The sequence below is a fragment of the Mizuhopecten yessoensis genome, unplaced genomic scaffold (assembly GCF_002113885.1).
Source record: "Mizuhopecten yessoensis strain PY_sf001 unplaced genomic scaffold, ASM211388v2 scaffold715783, whole genome shotgun sequence".
NCBI classification, from domain to species: domain Eukaryota; kingdom Metazoa; phylum Mollusca; class Bivalvia; order Pectinida; family Pectinidae; genus Mizuhopecten; species Mizuhopecten yessoensis.
Window position 1 is genome coordinate 24420 of NW_018479789.1, and position 18983 is coordinate 43402.

General features: G+C 36.4%; 1 protein-coding gene across 1 annotated transcript in view; it reads left to right on the forward strand.

Annotated features, from left to right (window-relative positions):
• The first annotated feature begins 5456 nt into the window (after positions 1 to 5456).
• LOC110441248 (monocarboxylate transporter 9-like) overlaps positions 5457 to 18983 on the forward strand; it is a 15169-nt gene continuing 1642 nt past the window's right edge. Inside the window, exons 1-3 of the mRNA XM_021484355.1 lie at positions 5457 to 5664; positions 16949 to 17092; positions 17995 to 18810. Coding sequence (XP_021340030.1) covers positions 5472 to 5664; positions 16949 to 17092; positions 17995 to 18810 — 1153 coding nt within the window. The 5' untranslated portion in view covers positions 5457 to 5471. The remainder of the gene's footprint in view (positions 5665 to 16948; positions 17093 to 17994; positions 18811 to 18983) is intronic.

An 18983-nucleotide genomic window follows, 5' to 3' on the forward strand; every position in this document is an offset into this window, starting at 1 on the left:
ACAACGAGAGAATACTGACTTGTCTTGATAAGTTCATGAATTAATTTAGCTTCTTATTAAAACAAGAACAAATCAGTCATCTAAGAGGCACAATTTGTACCCATAGAAATACACAGTCTGATGGAAAATCATGCCACCGAACTCAGCAAAGATATTGTCAACCAAGAACTCAATCATTTTGGTCTTTGTTTTATTCACCTTACATGGCCTGTGAAAGGTTTATTACAACGGATTAACCATTTCCAAGACATTTAAAGTGAATAATGGGTATATTACGATGCACTAGCTATTCACATGCTTCTTAAAGTGAGTAGGATGTACCTTGCGATTCACTAGGTATTAACTTTCCACGTAAGGTGGAAACTAAATACGATTCACATGCCATTCACATGGCACAGAAGTTGAATAGGAGATATCTTTCGATAAACTATCTATTTACATGTCACGTTAGGTAAATATAAGGTATATTACTATTCAATAACCATTCAGGTGATACGCAAGGTCAATAGCAAGTTTTTTACGATTTACTAGCAGTTCATAAGGTAGGTAAGGTGAATAGCGTGTATAATTCAGAACGATTCATTAGAAAAGTCGCGTTTTATTTCGTACCGGATTGTTAACCAGATTTGTAGAACATCTTCATGTTAACGTTGGCGCCAATGGCATAGAGGTCATAATTATTATCATTCAATGTATCCGCTAAGAATCGAACCATGAACCTTTCATTTCCTAGTCTGATGCTCTACCTATCGAGCCTAAAAGATTTTCACCCTGGTCGAGGCTGTGGATACGGCCTGTAATTCACCAGAATGCCAAGTCTCTTAACTGGTTATAGCTCCTGCCTTAAGAAGTTAGAGGCGGTTTGTGTTGCTTCTCTCGTAACAAAATTGTAAACACACCAGAGTGAACAAAAGGCAGCCCTACCACTATGTTTTTATTTTGCATACAATTATTATTCTAACACACGGAGCTGATGTATACCTATACATATTGAATAACTTGTATCAGTTTCCTAAAACGGGTTTTCATGTCTCTACACTACAACAGCACATGTGACATACATAACCACCCAGGCAAACTTCACAAAAGCTTAACAACACACTACTCTGTAACATGGTGATTCAACAGGACACATCAGTGTTTGGTGCTCGTTGCAAGCTTTTTCAATAAGGTTATTTTCAATTTCTGTGCTGGATTTCCATTCAATATGTCAGATATGTCAGTGTTAAAAACGGAATTTTTACGTCTATTCTTCATTTTTGCTACTAAATGCCTATCTCATGACGATAATACACATTGCAGACATAAAGGATTCCATTGGGAATAGGCTTTCTATGGATTTTATGGCCTATCTCAGAATAGGCAAAATACGTTAATTGTAGATACGAACTTTTTAAATTACCTGCTTACATAAACTTATTTTGTTGTGTACACATTTTCATTACGGCGATGAACTATTTTAAAAGAATAGACTCAGTACGTGTAACAACATCAATTCGAAAGCATGTGTTATGTACACTTACACATACACATATAAATTAACCCTGTATAACGAATATGTATTGCCTCCTGTTTGTAAAAGTGCTACAATAAACATTGACTGTATATCGTTTATGCAAGAGTTTCGTTATTGCCTAAACACGTATATTAGGGTAAACGAGTCGCAAATAGTTGAAACTGTATTGTGAACATCAAGGATAAAGGAAACGGTAACATAGATGTCATGCAAGCAAATAAGCCTGTTACATGCATAGCAAAACCCCTCAATAGTGAGATTTAATTTCATTCAAGTATATGCTGTCCGAAATAATGATTGAAGTTTTGTGGTTAAAAGAATAAAATTAGATTTTTGGTCAATAATACACAACGAAAGGGTTTCATAAAGACTGCAAACAACCCCTAACGCATATTTGTAAACTCGGGAAGACACTTCTTGATGCCGATATATTAGTTAACAATTTTAAGCTGGAAATGAAGGGGGGAAAATAAATATGTAATCATTAAACACTGCATCAAAGGATTTCTGCATATAAAAACTATCAAGGAGACTCCTCTAGAATGGCCAGATGAGGATACACTTTGCATACACAGTGTTTACAGTCCAGCTTTACAGTTGCATTGAGGGAAAAGTAGATATATGTGTATGACTAGTTAAATGTTTAATGTTCACTCACACTTTGGTACCGTCATTCTGGCATACCTTATCTAATTCTAATTGTTCCCGTGTATCTTATAGAATAAAGCATATAATACCCTACTCTATCTGCAAATGTATATAATCGCGGCTATTGATAGCTGAGGGAATACTCAGACAAAACAATGTTCGTATATTAAGATGACACTAAACTCAAAAAATCCCTACATGGTAGTATTTGCCATTATACTTACAAAGCGTTGTTTTTTGCATTGATTAACGGCTCATCGAGGAACATTCCACGCAGTACACTATCTTATATTAACATTAAACTGATCTTGAGCACCGAGTTAATACAGACACACACGTACACAGTTGTCCGGAGCAAACGCTGAATAATTGGCAGACAATATTCTATTGAACTAGCAAACACATTGATACACGAGAATATAATTTAAGTCTGTTTATGATATAAAAGATTAAATTCGTGCCATACTGTCTGTTTGATAAAAAAAAAGTTACACAATACTATTGTGTAACAGCGGAATAATCTATAAATGTTTACTGTTGTTGGGGTTTATGGACGGTAGAATCAGAAGGTGGGCCAAAACAGTTAACTAAATTTACTCAGCATGATTCCATTTTGAAAGTTACAGTGGAATTTCCTGGTGTTTTGTTAGCAGAGGAACAGGAAACAGGACTCAAAAAGCCAAGAATTTCATCACCATCCGGGTTTAATCGACCACGTATGACTTAACTGTACGTGAAAATGTTAGGTAAAACCAGTAAATAAACAGTCGGATAACACACCCTGACGACAGAGCATGAAGTCCCGCCCTGTTTTCGTATTTCGTCTGCATCATTATCTGTTATACACACACCTGCAAAATGTCACAGTCACAAATGTTTTGTTATCAGCTGTTTATGATGGATTCATCCACCAACAACAATATTTATCACTTTTAACATAAAAATCAATGTCTTTGTTTTGTCTCTTTATATATCAATAATCAGTCGACAATTCGCATGTTTTTTAATACAAACAAGAGAAAAATGACAACATGGACTTACACGTTTGACAAAGGCCTTCAATATAGTATGTTTTGACAAGTAAGTTGACACAACTTTGTACCGCATTGACAAAAGAAACGGAAAACTGACAATGCTTATATCATGCCGTCCTGTTTCCATGTAGTGTAAACCAAGCAGCAGATATATGACACCTATTGTATATAATCTTTATTTCATTTCGTTTTGTGTTAACAGTATACTATACAGCGATACATGCTATACCAGATACGACCCCTATCTAATTCGGCAATCTCATACTTATAAATAGATTTTATACAATAGCCTTAACAGCAACATAGTACTAGAAAACAAAGAGACAATCTACATTTATTAACATTGAAATACCTCCGTGTGTTCTCCGTCGTTGAATTCACAAATTCAACTGACAATTTCAATCAGTGCCAATATTTAAACCGATGCAAATCTATACCAAATCGTAAAATTGTAGGTGCCACGTAAAATAGATCAGTGTGCTCAAAAGGTCAAGAATCTCATCAACTTCCGGGTTTAAATCGACCACGTAGGACATAACTGCACGTTAAAATGTTAGGTAAAACCAGTAAATAAACAGTCGGATAACATCGTTGATCACAAAGCAAGTACCGCCCTATTTCGTATTTCGCCTACATCAATATCTGCTATACACACCTGTAAAATGTAGTCTTATCAGCTGTTTATATCGATTCACAATCAGGACATAGTTACTAGAGGGCTATACAAAGCAAAACAGAAAGAGAAAGTAGATAGATTTCTGGTACGCATTATCATTTTAGATAGCGATTTGATATTAGTTCCAATAGTGCAAAGTCTATTGTAGATCATAATATACATTCCTGTGATATTTTAGCTATAGTTATAATGGAAAATACAGAAAGAGCGTCACCATAACATGTTAATATGTATATTGTGTGTTCAATCGCTTTATTGAACTGTAACAAAAACAAGAGATTACTGAAATGACCTTGTAAACTCATCAATATGTTCAGCTTCATATCAAAACATAAACAACTCGGCCAAAGAAAGGGCACAGTTTGTTACCATAGGAATGCCTACAGTCTGCTTGGAAATCTTACGACCGAACTAAACGAATATATTGTCAACCAAGAACTCAATCATTCTCGCAGTACCATCCTCAGTATATTTCATTTTTGTCTTTGTTGTATTTACAATACGTGGCGAGTAAAAGATATATCACGATTCACTAGCTTCTCCCAAGACATTTAATGTGAATAGCACGTATATTACGGTTCAATAGTTATGCACATATCACGTAAGGTGAATATCGGGTATATTACGATTTACTAGCCATTTACAAGCCAAACAAGGTGAATATGAGATAGTTAACGATTTACTAGCAATTCACATGGCACGTATAATACGATTCACCTAACCTTAGCATGCGCCTCAAAAGCTATTCACTAGCTATCCCATGCCACGTACGGTGAATAGGAGGTATACAACGATTCACTAGTTATTCACATGCCACGTTAGGTGAATATTATGTTTATTACGACTACATTTTGTAAATAGCTATTCGATTGCCAAGTAAGTTGAGTATGATGTAAATTACGATTCACTAGCTATTCACAGGTCGTGTATATTAAGATTCACCAATCAATCTCACGATACGTAAGGTGATTAAGACGTATTTTATGTCTTTTTTTGTTTTTTATGTTTTACTAGTAATTCACATGGTAAGTAAGGTGAATAACGGATACGATTCAATACCATTCATCTGATAAGTCTTATGTTTTATTCCGTACAGGATAGTTTGATTGCTGTGCAAAGCATCTTCATGCTGACGTTGGTGCCAATGTTCTAGAGGTTATAATTATTATCATTCAATGTTTTCGCTATGAAACGAACCCAGCAACTTTCATTTACTAGTCTGATGCTCTACCGCTCAACTCTAAGAGATGTCAACCCTAGTCGGCCTATATTTTATTAGGATGACAAGTCTCTAAGTAAGAGGCAGTTTTTATTGCTGCTCTGGTAACAAAATTGTAAACAAACAACAGTAAACAAAAGGCATCCCTATCACTATGTTTTTATTCTGCATACAATTATTATTTTAACACACGGAGCTGATGTATACCTATACATATTAAATACTTTGCATAAGACATGTATCAGTTTCCAAAAACGGGTTTGTTATGCCTGGTTGCACAATCAGGTCTCTACACAATGACGGGACAGGTGGCATACAGAATTTACATAACCACCCGGACAAACGTCACAACAGCTGAACAACACACTACTCTGAAACATGGCGATTCAACAGGACACATCAGTCCGCAAGTGGTTGGTGCTCGTTGCAAGCTTTTTCAACATGTTTTTCTGTGCTGGATTTCCATTCAATATGTCAGTGTTAAACACGGAATTTTTACGTGTATTCGAGAGAAGTAAAGCGGAAACGGCACTTGTACAGTCTGTTATTTCAGGAACACTGTTAATTGCAGGTATGTATCAGGTGGGAGTATACCAACAAGTTGGTTTTGTTAGTTAATTAAAGGGTTTTGGCGACGATTTTTAACATTCTGTAAAAATAAGCGAAACCTGTAATATACTTAAATGAATACCGAATCATCCATCAACGCGCGTTCAGAAGTGTCCCGTTACCTAGATATAAGCAACTAAAGGTTATCGCTCCTTACTGGGTAGATTTTTAATGAGCTAACAGGTCACGTGATACTTGTGACGTCAGAGTGGCACGTTTTGGGCCACTTGTCCATATAAGAGGTAGCAAGGGTTCAAAAGCTACACCCCTCATATATATTTCTGATTTGTTTCAATGTACACATCTGATAGTATGCATCTTGGCATAAACTACATACTTAATAGAACTCTCTTCTAATGTAGGTTGACGATAGGGTGAAGAGATATCACTACTAACGTAAAAAATTACATCGGAGGACGATTCTAATATGACAGGGATGTAAGACCAGAGACGTATATATATTACAAATCTCTGTATTATATATATCTCTGGTAAGACGTATTTAAGTTACACATATCGCACAATGGCTACACAGATTCAAAATTCCATATAATAATATTACTTATGAAAAACCAAATTATATGACGTGAGAGCAAGTTTAATTATGTGATTTTTTGTAGTCATATATTTGCAATGTAATCAAGAATAATGTTATGAAATCTGCTGATAAATCGCATGTATTCCTCCTATATGTTTACATGCATACTTAATACCCCATCATAACGTTACATATCCACATATCAACGTCTACCAAACAGCTTTTGCATCTGAGTTTCATATAGTATTAGAGCACGTAGACATGGAACGCATATAATTTCTTTCAATATGGTTTTGTCATAATCGCGAATGTAGATCTCTTGAAAAGTGAAAACACCTGGCAGTATAGTTAAATCGTATAACCACGTGTATACGTGAATAACCAATGTATGTGTACGTTGAACGACCAGTCAGCACCTGAGAGAACACATAACGATTTGTAATACAATATCTACAAGTTTATTTACAATACATATTAAAGGAAAAAAAACATAAGTATGTACACGCACTCACAAACACACATTCATACATTCAACACTGAATGTCATTACTCCGGTTGGTGGTGTCACAGTTGCAGCTTGTTTATCAATAGTTCCAATGTCCATGTGGCCAATACACAATACAATATGGAAAAGGATCCGATGGAATAAACAAGTCTCATAAAGGTGTGTTCCGCTTCACCATATAGTCCACGTCCGCTGATAATGGATATATACTCCGCCGCAGAAGGGTCTAACACCGATGTGCTGTAATGCAGGAGCTAGCACCGATGTGCTTGAATGCATGATCTAGCACCGATGTGCTTGAATGCAGGATCTAGCACCGATGTGCTTGAATGCAGCAGGCCTCCGTCTTCGCAGATGACTCGAGGACTACTACTTCTACCTCACTGACGAAGGATGTCAGCACAACTATGAGTTGTCTGCCCTTGTGGAACCGACCCAATGTATGTAGCGCCAGTTGTCTCGTCCACATTCTTCTCACCTACCAACCCGTTCATGGAAATCTATCAATAATGAACATACATACTAACACTATTGCCCATACACCCAATATAGGGACCACGGAACCAAATCAAAAATAGATTGTGGGTTTTTCCCTTTTGGGCAGAAGATTTAATGGAGAGGTGAATGCCTCGGGGCCTGCTGGTTGGATATTAAAGTGGAAGAAGTTTCAAAAGTTGTATGTGTGGGTTGAGCAATATATACATAGATGTAATATGTATAAAAAAAAATAAAAAAAATCAAGTCTGGTTTTGTCTGGGTGAGTTTATAAGTGTGTAATTTGCTGTAAATTTTGTTCGATTTTTCGTGCCGAATTCAATACAAGATGGCAGCCCCCATATAAAAAAAAGTTCAAATTGGCAGAATTTTGAAATATTTTTTTTACAGTTGTGTGAGATGCTATTCTTCAAAATGAGGTCAGGTAAACCAGTGTGGATAACCCCATTTAACCAGGACAGTGGTAAACGTTAACACTATCGTCTATGGAAAATCATTTGGTTCCGCGGTCCCTATAGTAAAACCTAGTTATAGTATCACTGTAAATATAACATGTAAATACAAGCATGTGCATGTATTTGATTAACACTTATTTTTGCGGACTAATTAGAACCAACTATATACGTTATTATAAGGAATACTAACAACAATAATATCGGATATCAACACTAATGAATAGATACGGTAATCTTACAGAAAATGCTTCACGCTTACCTGTACAATCACTAATGCGTAACGCCTGCGTACGTACATGAAAGTATTTAAATTAACATTTATATATCTTATACAAGTACAACATATGTATACTAACTCATAGATATATACACATATTCATAATATGGATACTTAGTTAATATATAGTAGGGTTCTAACATGCATATTACTATATGCAATACATGTAAACAATAATCCGCATGAACGAACCGTACCTACACATTAAGGTTCATGTAAAGTCTGTTTTCATCTAAGTTACAAAAGGTCATTTCTTGAATTTTACCTCGATAACCCTAATTTTGGTATTACTACAATCCTTAGGATATGAGTAACAGTATATATTAGCTTTCAGTTAAGTTCAGTTCGTTAATATTGTTTTAATTGCATTAATTACACGTTATGCATGAAAAAACATATCTACACAAAACAGAGTTGATTTGCAAGGAAATATCAGTCAAAATATTCCTTAGAATTCATTTTAGGTAGTGGGATTGTTGGAAGCTAACGAAACTGCTCCAAAAAACTCATAATCACAACCTCAAAGTCAAATCATTAGTTAATTTCACCATAAAAAGTCAGCCATATTGGAACTACTTTTCTAAACCTATGGAGGCCCATGTAGTGTAATACTAAACATCATTTTTTTCTAAAACCACCTTTTTAACCGAAAAATAATGCATGATATGTATGATATGCATGATGTGTATGTTATAGTTTGTTAAAAAGAGTCATTAATAAATATTGGATCACAGTAGTTGATTTATATTGATAATTACATTAATTAGCATATTACATACACATACAAGACATTTGAATCATCGTATACAACAGCAAACCCAGTGTCACCTTATTATATGTCAACGGAAAAGTAGGGTGGTAATAATGTGGCAAATATATACGTTACTAGGTAAAGTTGTAATTTTAGAATAAAAATAAATACCAATTCTTCAATGAAATCGACATGAATTCCATACATAAGATTTCAAGTTGATGTATTGTGCTATCATTGTAGCGGTTGGATCATGTGTCATCAATTTGATTACCGTTCATCATTATTGAAGCTTTTGGAATAATCGCATTTCTTCCAACGTAATCAAGACATTGGCATATCTCCCAATTTACATATCCGTAAAACAATATTCTCTGCAATACTTCGCCAACAAAATTAGTAAAGTTTGAGGGCTCCAGTACATCACACGCGAGTGTACAAACTTTGGAATGTTGCTTGACAGGTTTTTGCAGACGTGAAAAAAGCTAAGATGTCTTTTGCGTAGTGAGGAATATACCACGACAACATCATCCCATCGGATATCACCATATCATAATTGTAGCTAACAATGTTTACAAACACACAATGTTTGGGTAACTATCAGGCAACCAAGTATTATTAAAAAACATAAAATACTGCCATATTTACCTATTAGTATTACTATAAATCTAGCACAAGAGTATCTGTAACCCTGCAGCAAAAAGTCAATTATGTAAACCTTGTCATCCCCTTCAAAGAGATTTCTATACACTGCATCATCAAATCCATCATTCCTATAAAACTAAGTACTGTACAGTTGTAGATTGCCACTTCATGTGTGTCAATGTACTTTGGTGGAAAATGAGTCGTCAGACAAATTTCATTCAATATTCTTAGTGCATTTCTGGAATAGACAAGAACAAAGCTAGGTGTTAAAATAAGTATCTTGATATTTCGTAAAAACTATTTAATATCTAGAAGAAATTTCACAAAGGTAACTTAATGATGTCTCATCAAAACATCACGATACCATCGCAAGTGAATTGTCAATTCCAAGTGTTTTGAATATTCACTTGTCATGGCCCTACATTCAATACCATTCATTTTCTTTAACCTAGTAAAATTTGGACCAGATGACAATGTTTTGGTGTCTGGGTAGATAAATAAATCTAGTGCAATGGGGAGTGTTCTATTCGTTACATCTTGTTTTTTTACATATATATACAGGTAAACAATGTCACAGACAGCTCAAAAATCAGGTAGGATTCATGTTTTGTTGCCACGATATTCAAACGGTTCTCAATAAAACATTCAATTTCAAAAGAAAGAACATATGCATTGATCAAAATACAACTCAAAAACCAGATAGGACTGATGTTTTGTTGCCACGATATTCAAATTTTCACACGTGTTTCTTCCATGCTTCCATAAATTGTTTACTTTTTGTTGACACTTCAAACAGTAATATAAATAATCGGTTCTTAATAAAAACATTCAATTTCACAAGAAAGAACATATGCATTGATCAAAATACAACACACAAATCTCGTCTTACCAGGACATCGACTCAAGCAATACATTATTTATGTTTACTTTATGTAAATTACAATTGTATTCTATCCCACAAACCTTACTTACAACAAATAAACATTGTCGATCTTCTCCATCTCAGCGTTTTCTGATCAGCTTCATGTTGTTGACGTCTGATGCACATTGCCAGAAATGACGCCACACAAACAGTCCGATCTTGGATATCATGATTTATTTTTCTGTAGTTATACTCCTACATAAAAAGTATTTTATTATTTAAGGAATTATACTTTTGTTTTGATAACTATGACAGGAAATATTGTCATTTTTGTAAAATTAACTGCGGAGCGATATCGCCATGTCGTCCGGTACGACAATCATACAAAGAGTGAGAAAGTTGGTCTGAATATGGACAAAAAACTTGGTTACGATATGTGTTAGCTATTTATGGTTTATTCGATGTCAACGCAGGCCATTTCGTGTCGTTTGGGGTTTTATAGACGCACCGATCGCTTTTGATTGTGACGGAAATAATCAGCATTTTTTTGACAGCTAACAAAATAAAAATGGCGGCCTCCATTGGACAACACGATGACTTTCGATCTAGACAAAATCCATGTATGGATGCTTAAACATAATTTACGTCATAGGAGTACCTCACTGTATATAGTATCTTATTTTTGCCAAAGTTTCAGTTCTAAAACATAAATAGGTTATCAGTTCTAATGTGAATAATAGGATAGCATAAAATATTTGTTTCGTTGAAATGTTGCTTTATATGTCGGCTAAAATCGGGATACGAAAATGAAAATGGCCCTTCCCCACTTCATGATTTGTTTTCATTTCGCTGAAAATCAGTAAATTGCAAGTCTATTTGTGTGGAATTAGCAAATCATTTTCTCTTGAATGTGTATTGAAATATATGAAACAAGAGGCCCAATGGGCCTGAATCGCTCATCTGGTATTAATATTACACATGTAATCTTAAAAGTGGACTAAAATACAGCTACAAACAGAATATCAGTGTTTGATTCATAAAAACCTATGAAAAGATTTAAACATATGTCGCCTGTGACTTTGAATATCGAACAAGGACATTAGGTTGAAAGTGGCTCAAGGTCATGCATTTGAACAAACTTGGTTGCCCTTCAACCAAACATGCTACAGGCCCAATTTCAGTACCCTGGGCCTTTTGGTTATTGAGAAGAAGTCGTTCGAAGATTTTAAGACATTTGACCCCTGTGACCTCAAAAGTGGGTCAAGATCATTCATTTGAACAAACGTTGTAGCCCTTTATCCCAACATGCTACAGGCCCAATATCAGTACCCTTGGCCTATTGGTTATTGAGAAGAAGTTGTTCGAAGATGTTAAGACATTTGAACCCTGTCACCTTGAAAGAGGGTCAATGTCATTCAGTTTAACAAACTTGGTAGCCCTTTTTCCAAGCATGCTGCAGGCCCAATATCAGTACCCTTGGCCTCTAGGTTATTGAGAAGAAGTTGTTTTAAGATTTTAAGATATTTGACTCCTGTGACCTTGAAAGTGGGTCAATGTCATTCATTTGAACAAACTTGGTAGCCCTTCATCCCAGCATGCTACAGGCTCTGGGCCTTTTGGTTATTGAGAAGAAGTTGTTCGAAGATTTTAAGACATTTGACCCCTGAGACCTGGAAAGTAGGGCAAGGTCCTTCATTTGAATAAACCTGTTGGCCCTTCATCCCAGCATGTGACTGGCTAAATGTCATTATCCTAGGTCTCTTAGTTATCCAGAAGAAGTTGTTTAAAGATATTCTAAGACAATTGACCCATGTGACCTTGAAAATTGATGCAGGTCATTCATTTGAACAAACTTGGTAGCCCCTCATCCAAGCATGCTACAGGCCAAATATCATCACCCTGGGCATTTTGGTTATTCAAAAGAAGTTGTTTAAAGTAAAATATTGACGCCGGACGACGGACGGACGTATTCCGGACGCCGCACCATGGCATAAGCTAAGGGCCAAGCGAGCTAAAAATGTACCATTCTTAGGCACTATTTGCCTACTCCGTTCAAAAAATTTAAATGGTTTGTTTTCAATACAAACAATTAAACAGCTTCATCACTCATGTATGTCTTGCAGTAATTACCTAAAACCCAAGCACAAACAAAATATTGCTTCATAGTCTTTGCATATTTTTCAGAAAAGAAAACAGGTTTCCAAATCTTCATTCATCGTTAGCTTCAAATTATACGTGAAATTTAAACTCTAAATAGAAAAGAACTATGTCGGGCTCACTTTAGTTGGTGATATTCAACTTAACTAGGTTTCACAACATTTGTTTTGCGTTTGTTTTAGTACACAATTTTCATAAAGAGGAACTGGGTTAACTTGGATTCATTAGCAGTCTGAGTTGACATGCATATGCTAAAATTGGAAGATTTATTCTGAAAATAGTGTGCCACAAGTAAACTCATCACGAGTTCTAGGATCCGTCGCTGAATATATATTTGTCTTTAAAAAGCTTCTAAATAAACGTTCCTTTAGGAATTTTAAACCACCATAACTACAAAAATAGTGAAACTTTAGTATTCAGAAATTATACCAAAAAGTCATATTTTACTGGCTTCCCATACTTCACTGGCATAAAACAATATACTATTTACATAAGTGTCAAATAGGTTTAACAAAGTCTTCACATATAGATTCAATGTAGAACATTTTGAGAATAAGGCAAACATGGCCCTGCGCCCTTGTTCCGTTTTTGCATGCAACTAAATGTATTACTGAACTTCAATTTAACACCTAGATATGTGATGTTCTGCGACAACTTCACCATTTAGGTGCCACATTCAATTGTTTCTCTCCTTTTCGCATTTACGGAACACCACAGTCATTGTTTTATTCGTATTAATAGTCAGATTTCATTTCTTTGAATAATCTGCTAGGTTATCGAGTAGTTCTTGCAATCCTTCAACAGATTCAGAAAATAGCACTAAGTCTTCCGCATAAAGCATTTAAAACCGAATCAGTTTTTCAAATTCATTGTGGATTTTACATTTGGAGATAAAAAAAAAAAAAAACGATTCAAAGTCGTTAATGTACATAGAAAACAGTATCGGCGATAAAATTATTAAAATCTTCAGTTTTCAGTCCATTTTAATAGCATAAGGGAAAAAAACCATGAACAATACAGGTAAACGCTGTTGGAATTTATACTTTAATCCTTTCAACAACTTTTTTTCTTCTAACACTGGGGACAAAAAGAAACGCTCCGGTACACCATACTACCTGTGCTAGAAGGAGGATCGGTTGTATACTAGCGGAAAAAAGAAACTGTGCATGCGGAGAATTGTTATATAACATGTATTACCAACTGTATATACATGAAAATTCACACACATGACCGAGTATGACACATACACACTATCCGTGTGTCATTGACAGTTTTCCCCGTGCAGTTTGCTCTCTATAGGCATTGACCAGTTTGCACGTTTTTCTCGTCCAGCCATCCAATTCGACAATGAAAGTTTATTTTTCAACTGTTTGGTCACTCTGTTGATACCAGTGAACAGTAAACACAGCATTATAACGTTTTAATTTGTGATTAATGCTATGCCGAGGCTCAATGAAAATGACCGCCTCCGGATTATTGGTATGCTTCAAGCTGGTATGGACCAAGCCGTTGTCTCTACACGTTTTCATGTCCATCGAAACACAATCCGGGATGTGTGGAGACGATGTCAACAGTTTGGCCACGTCAGCGATCGACCTCGTGCGGGACGTCCACGTTTGACGTCACGTCAACACGACAACCATAATCGGCTTGTCCATTTAAGGCGGAGGCAGCGTTATGATTTGGGGCGGCATCACAGCCAACGGGAGAACGCCTCTGGAGAACGCCAATCACACAAAGCTCGTGTCGGTATGAACTTTCTGGCCCAGCAGAACGTTGACGTGTTGCGCTGGCCTGCTGTATCCCCCGATCTGTCGCGCATTGAACACGTCTGGGATGAAATGGAGCACAGATTACGGGCATGATCTAATCAACCGGTGACTTTGGCTGATTTGCCTGCAGCGTTGGTACAGATCTGGAATGCAATCCCACAAGCATTCTTGAACCGTCGGATAGGCTTAATGCGTCGACGTTGCCAGGCTTGCATTCAGGTTAACGGTGGACATACGAGATATCAACTTTGTGACCCCTGCTGTGTTTACGTCACTCCTGAGCGGAACTTATTGATTCCATAACGTGGAAAAGGGAATGCAACTGTTAATAAATAACAAATAAATTGTCCCTGAAAACCTTGTTGTTCTACGTCATACACATTTATTTTTATAACACATTTTAGGCATGCACAGTTTCTTTTTCCGCTAGTATAAATGCCCTTGGGACATGACAGTCACATGTAGGTATCGTAAATGCCCTTTGGCTATAGTATTAATTGGTAAGGACTATAGGTAAATGATATACTATTTAAATCACAGGTAAGATATTTCGATGTGTAAACTGTGATTATTACGACATTGTATCTCTCAGCTTGACGTTACATTGAATGAATTTGATGCAGGAACGGAATTAGATTTCCGCGATTCAGGCTTGAGTGTATAACTTTTTTTTCGAAGAACATTATCGATGTCTTTATTTGTTGATTGATGATTTTTCCCATACAACATATACTGGTTGCTGTCTTTACTAACACACTATGACATGTAAAGGGCGTGTCAGAATGGGTAGACTAATGAACAGGGTATCAAATAAGTCTTGCCACTGTGACGTCACACATCACGTGACTTCGTACCGAGCTCAAAACATGCATATTCTCTAGGCTGATATAGATGAGGTGTCACCTGGCCTGTCTACCCGAGTACCGAGAGTGACGGCGTGTCGGTCATTAAACGTAGTATTGCATCAAATGACCGTAAAATATGAAATTATAAAACATTGAGGCCAAAATCCTTTAAAGACACTTATTTTATAATCGATAATCTCATTCATATTCAGATTTGACGCACTTGCTTATAATCAGATTCGAATACAACATTCCAATAACAATTTAGAAGCAGAGAATACCAAACTGTGAAACAAGCAACTTTCGATATATGTTTCGCAATTTTTCCGTTATCCGTCGACATGCAACGGAAATCATGATTTTAAGAGCAATATCTTGCATACCGAAGCAACGGCGATGTGTAATCCCCGTAGGATAGGGAAGCCATTATATTACAATTAAGAAAGGGAATGTTTACGATCAGAATACCGGAATCATCAGGCTTATTGTAGATCCTAACAGTAAGTTGTCTCCGGTGGTCATGTTGTAAGTGAAGAACTAGGTAAGACACTGGTGTAGACTAGTTTGTATTGTCCTTTAATTTTAAGTTCACCAGTTTTATTGTATCTTTATATATATTAGGTTATAGAGCGGGACTTGGACATAATTATCGAAATCCTATTAAGTGTAATGTATATGGAACTTGATTAAGATACTCCAGGAAGCACACTGAACAGACAGACACATACAACTTTCGGGACATAATCCATTTAGCATTACATATTTTTAAACTGATGACAATTATTTAAGATATCTGAGGTGAGGAATCGCAGGAATTTGAAAACTGCATAAACTCGAAACTGATTGACAGGATTGATTTCGCTTTTTTGCTTGTTTATTCTAGCCTGTTATCAAATCATAACTAAAACAAAAAGAAGAAAAAAACACATCGTAAAACAAAATACCTTCAATAGATAAGAATATTCCAATGTTGATCAGTTCCATGTTCGGGTGGTTTTTTTCCTTTTTCTTTAGATGTATATGGTTCGGCGCTTATACTCGACGTCCTCCAGAAGTACCCTGATTGGGTTTATAGTGTTAAGTTCTCGCTGTTGTCGAGTGGAATTGTCTAGGCGTAATTGTATCATCCTGCTGTCAAATCAGTCTTGAGTAGTAAAGTCCAGTGTTGTATCATAGTACTTATCTGACACTGCTGCAAATGTTTACCAATAGCCTCTTACGGCTTATTCCATATCAGTATATTAGTAGAATGATAAGTATCCCTTTCTGCTAAATGTTTACACCCACCGCTTTCATTCTGCTCCTACCACGCGCAGCAACCGCAATGTCTTCCACATTGATTTGATTTGCTTTTGGTTTGTTCACGTGCCATTATCAGCTAAGGTCATTGAAGGACATGCCACCATGTGAGAGACACATGATTGCATGAGTGTATGTGCTGGAGGTGGTATGTTGGTCTATTTGGCACCTTGTGATAGCGCTATCTTCCTGAAATACCATGCCAAAAGCACCTAGCCCGTTATTCAACCCAGTTACGTTATACTGACATCATGTAATTCAGTTGTTGCAATATACCAAAATATTGAACGTATAGTAGGGAACAAAATCTACCATTTTTAAGTATTTTGATATGTCCTGGTCTTGGAACAGAACCGACTTCTTACCTGGTATGAAAAAAACGTTCAACATTAAAGCCAAATTTTGTTTGGAAACAAAATGAAATATATTAATACGAATTGATGCAATTGGGGAAACAGACGGATGACGCTACTTCCGATGATGACCGACAATGGACTACTGTTCAATAGTTTTAAGGTAAATCAACCAATTGCACACCCTATCCCTATAAAATTGTAGGCTGCTAAAATAAGATTGCAGACATTCCTTACGTGAACAATGTACTTAATGGATGAATACCAATATATGTTACTTTTACAATGGCAGGTTACCCTTGCGGTCAAAGCGTAAACAGATTTGGAGTACGCAAAATGGGCATTCTTTCCGGACTGCTGGCTTCAGTCGGACTCTCTGTTTCCTTTTTTGCAACAAGCATCCCTTATCTCGTCATCACTGTGGGTATAATAACAGGTAAGCAAATATAAGCTATCATTCTGTGTTCCCAGGGTTTGTCTTGAGAACAATCTCTCAAACCCTGAAAACATTGTTTGATCAAATGTGTATCATTAATATACTACTACCTTATGTATTTCTTCATAAATAAAAAAGAAAACTTAACACCGTATTTTCCAAACGACTCCTAGCTATAGGCTAAGTGATCGATCCTCTGTCGTTTAATTTTTTGTATTTAAGAAAATGCATTCCCAAATTGGACAATCCGTTTTCATGTTCTAATAAATTAACCATGTTACCAGTGGGTGGTATAAAGTAGTATATAGATTATAATAACTCATATCATATGTTGGGTGAAATAAAAGATGCGACAGGTGAGAATTGGGGAATCAAATACTAGGTGAAAATATGAGTGTGATCATGTAATCTTGCCAGAACCATACATCAGGTAAAATAATTGATATGCTAACGTTTTTATGATGAAAATATGCTCAAGGTGAATAATTAGTGTGGTCTAAAATCATGCCAAAATACGCGTCTGCTCACAGTTCACACAAGCCTCTTGTGTTCTGCTCCTACCACGCCCAGCAACCTCAACGTCCTCCACATTGAGAGACAAAGGAAACAATCTTTGAAACCCATAATGGCCTTCACATAAAATCTTGGTGAAATGGCAATTGTAAGTTCAGGTGATGTGTAGTATTCAATCATTATTTGGTGTTTTAGTACGGAATATTCACAGCCTTGCTGAGTCACTAACTACATAATTTCAAGTTTTCCTATGTGCACTTTCATCATCATCATCAGTTGAAGAACCTGGTGGATGTAAACATTCTTCGCGCAAAAATGGTTAATGACTTGATTTTGATGTACCATTTCCATCGGCTACATATTCACACTAAACACGCTGGTTCTTACAGGTCTAGGATTGTCATTGGCGTATGTAGCGTCTACTACTGCAATAGGTGAGTATTTTACTGGAAACGCCCGGCATCTGGCTATGTCTTTTGTGGCATGTGGATCTGGATGTGGTTCAATGGTTTTCCCGTACCTATTGGACAGGCTTATTAGCGTGTTCGGCTGGAGAGGATGTTTACTCATTGTTGGAGGACTCATGGCGAATATGATCTGCCTGTCTGCCATTTGTAAACCCCTAACAGTCGGTTTGGCGCAGTCGAAATATGTGCAATCAAATAAAACCAATTTGAAGCCGCATCAAATCAATGATACTGGACTAAACATTTCTAACGGACATACACATTGTTTCATGAAGCTGGTTTTGCTATCAAAGAACTATGCCTTTATCATCTTCATCCTTGGTATAGCATGCACTATTCCTGTTTTTAATTGTATTCTGATTTACATAATAGACTTTTTGAAGACAAAGTCATTTGACAGTGAGGAAGCATTGCTGCTTTATCTCTTTATGAGTGTAGCCAACACGCTGGGTAGAATGATTCCCGGGTTATGTAAGTACATACCTCATGTGAGTTCACTGGTCATACCAGCACTTACTACAATCATAAGTTGTATTTCGACTGTTGGACTATTGTTTGCAAATACATATAAACAACACCTCCTTCTGATGTGTGGATTCGGACTAGCGATGGGCAGCATTGTAACGGTGATGTCGATGACGACCATTACGCTTGTTGGACTAGCTAACTTCTCTGTTGGTGTGGGGATCCTGATGACGGTTACCGGTGTCAGTTCCGTGTGTGCTGGAACCATTTCAGGTACGCATGCGCTGTGTTAGTGGTACAGGTAGATAACCTCAACTTTGATTACCACACTCAAGTGTTGATGCCCTTGATACAAAATACAGAGAAGAGTGTTATGCTATCATTGCGCAGCTATAAATATTATAAAAAATACAGATTGAATTCAGGAGATAAAACTATCATTATAA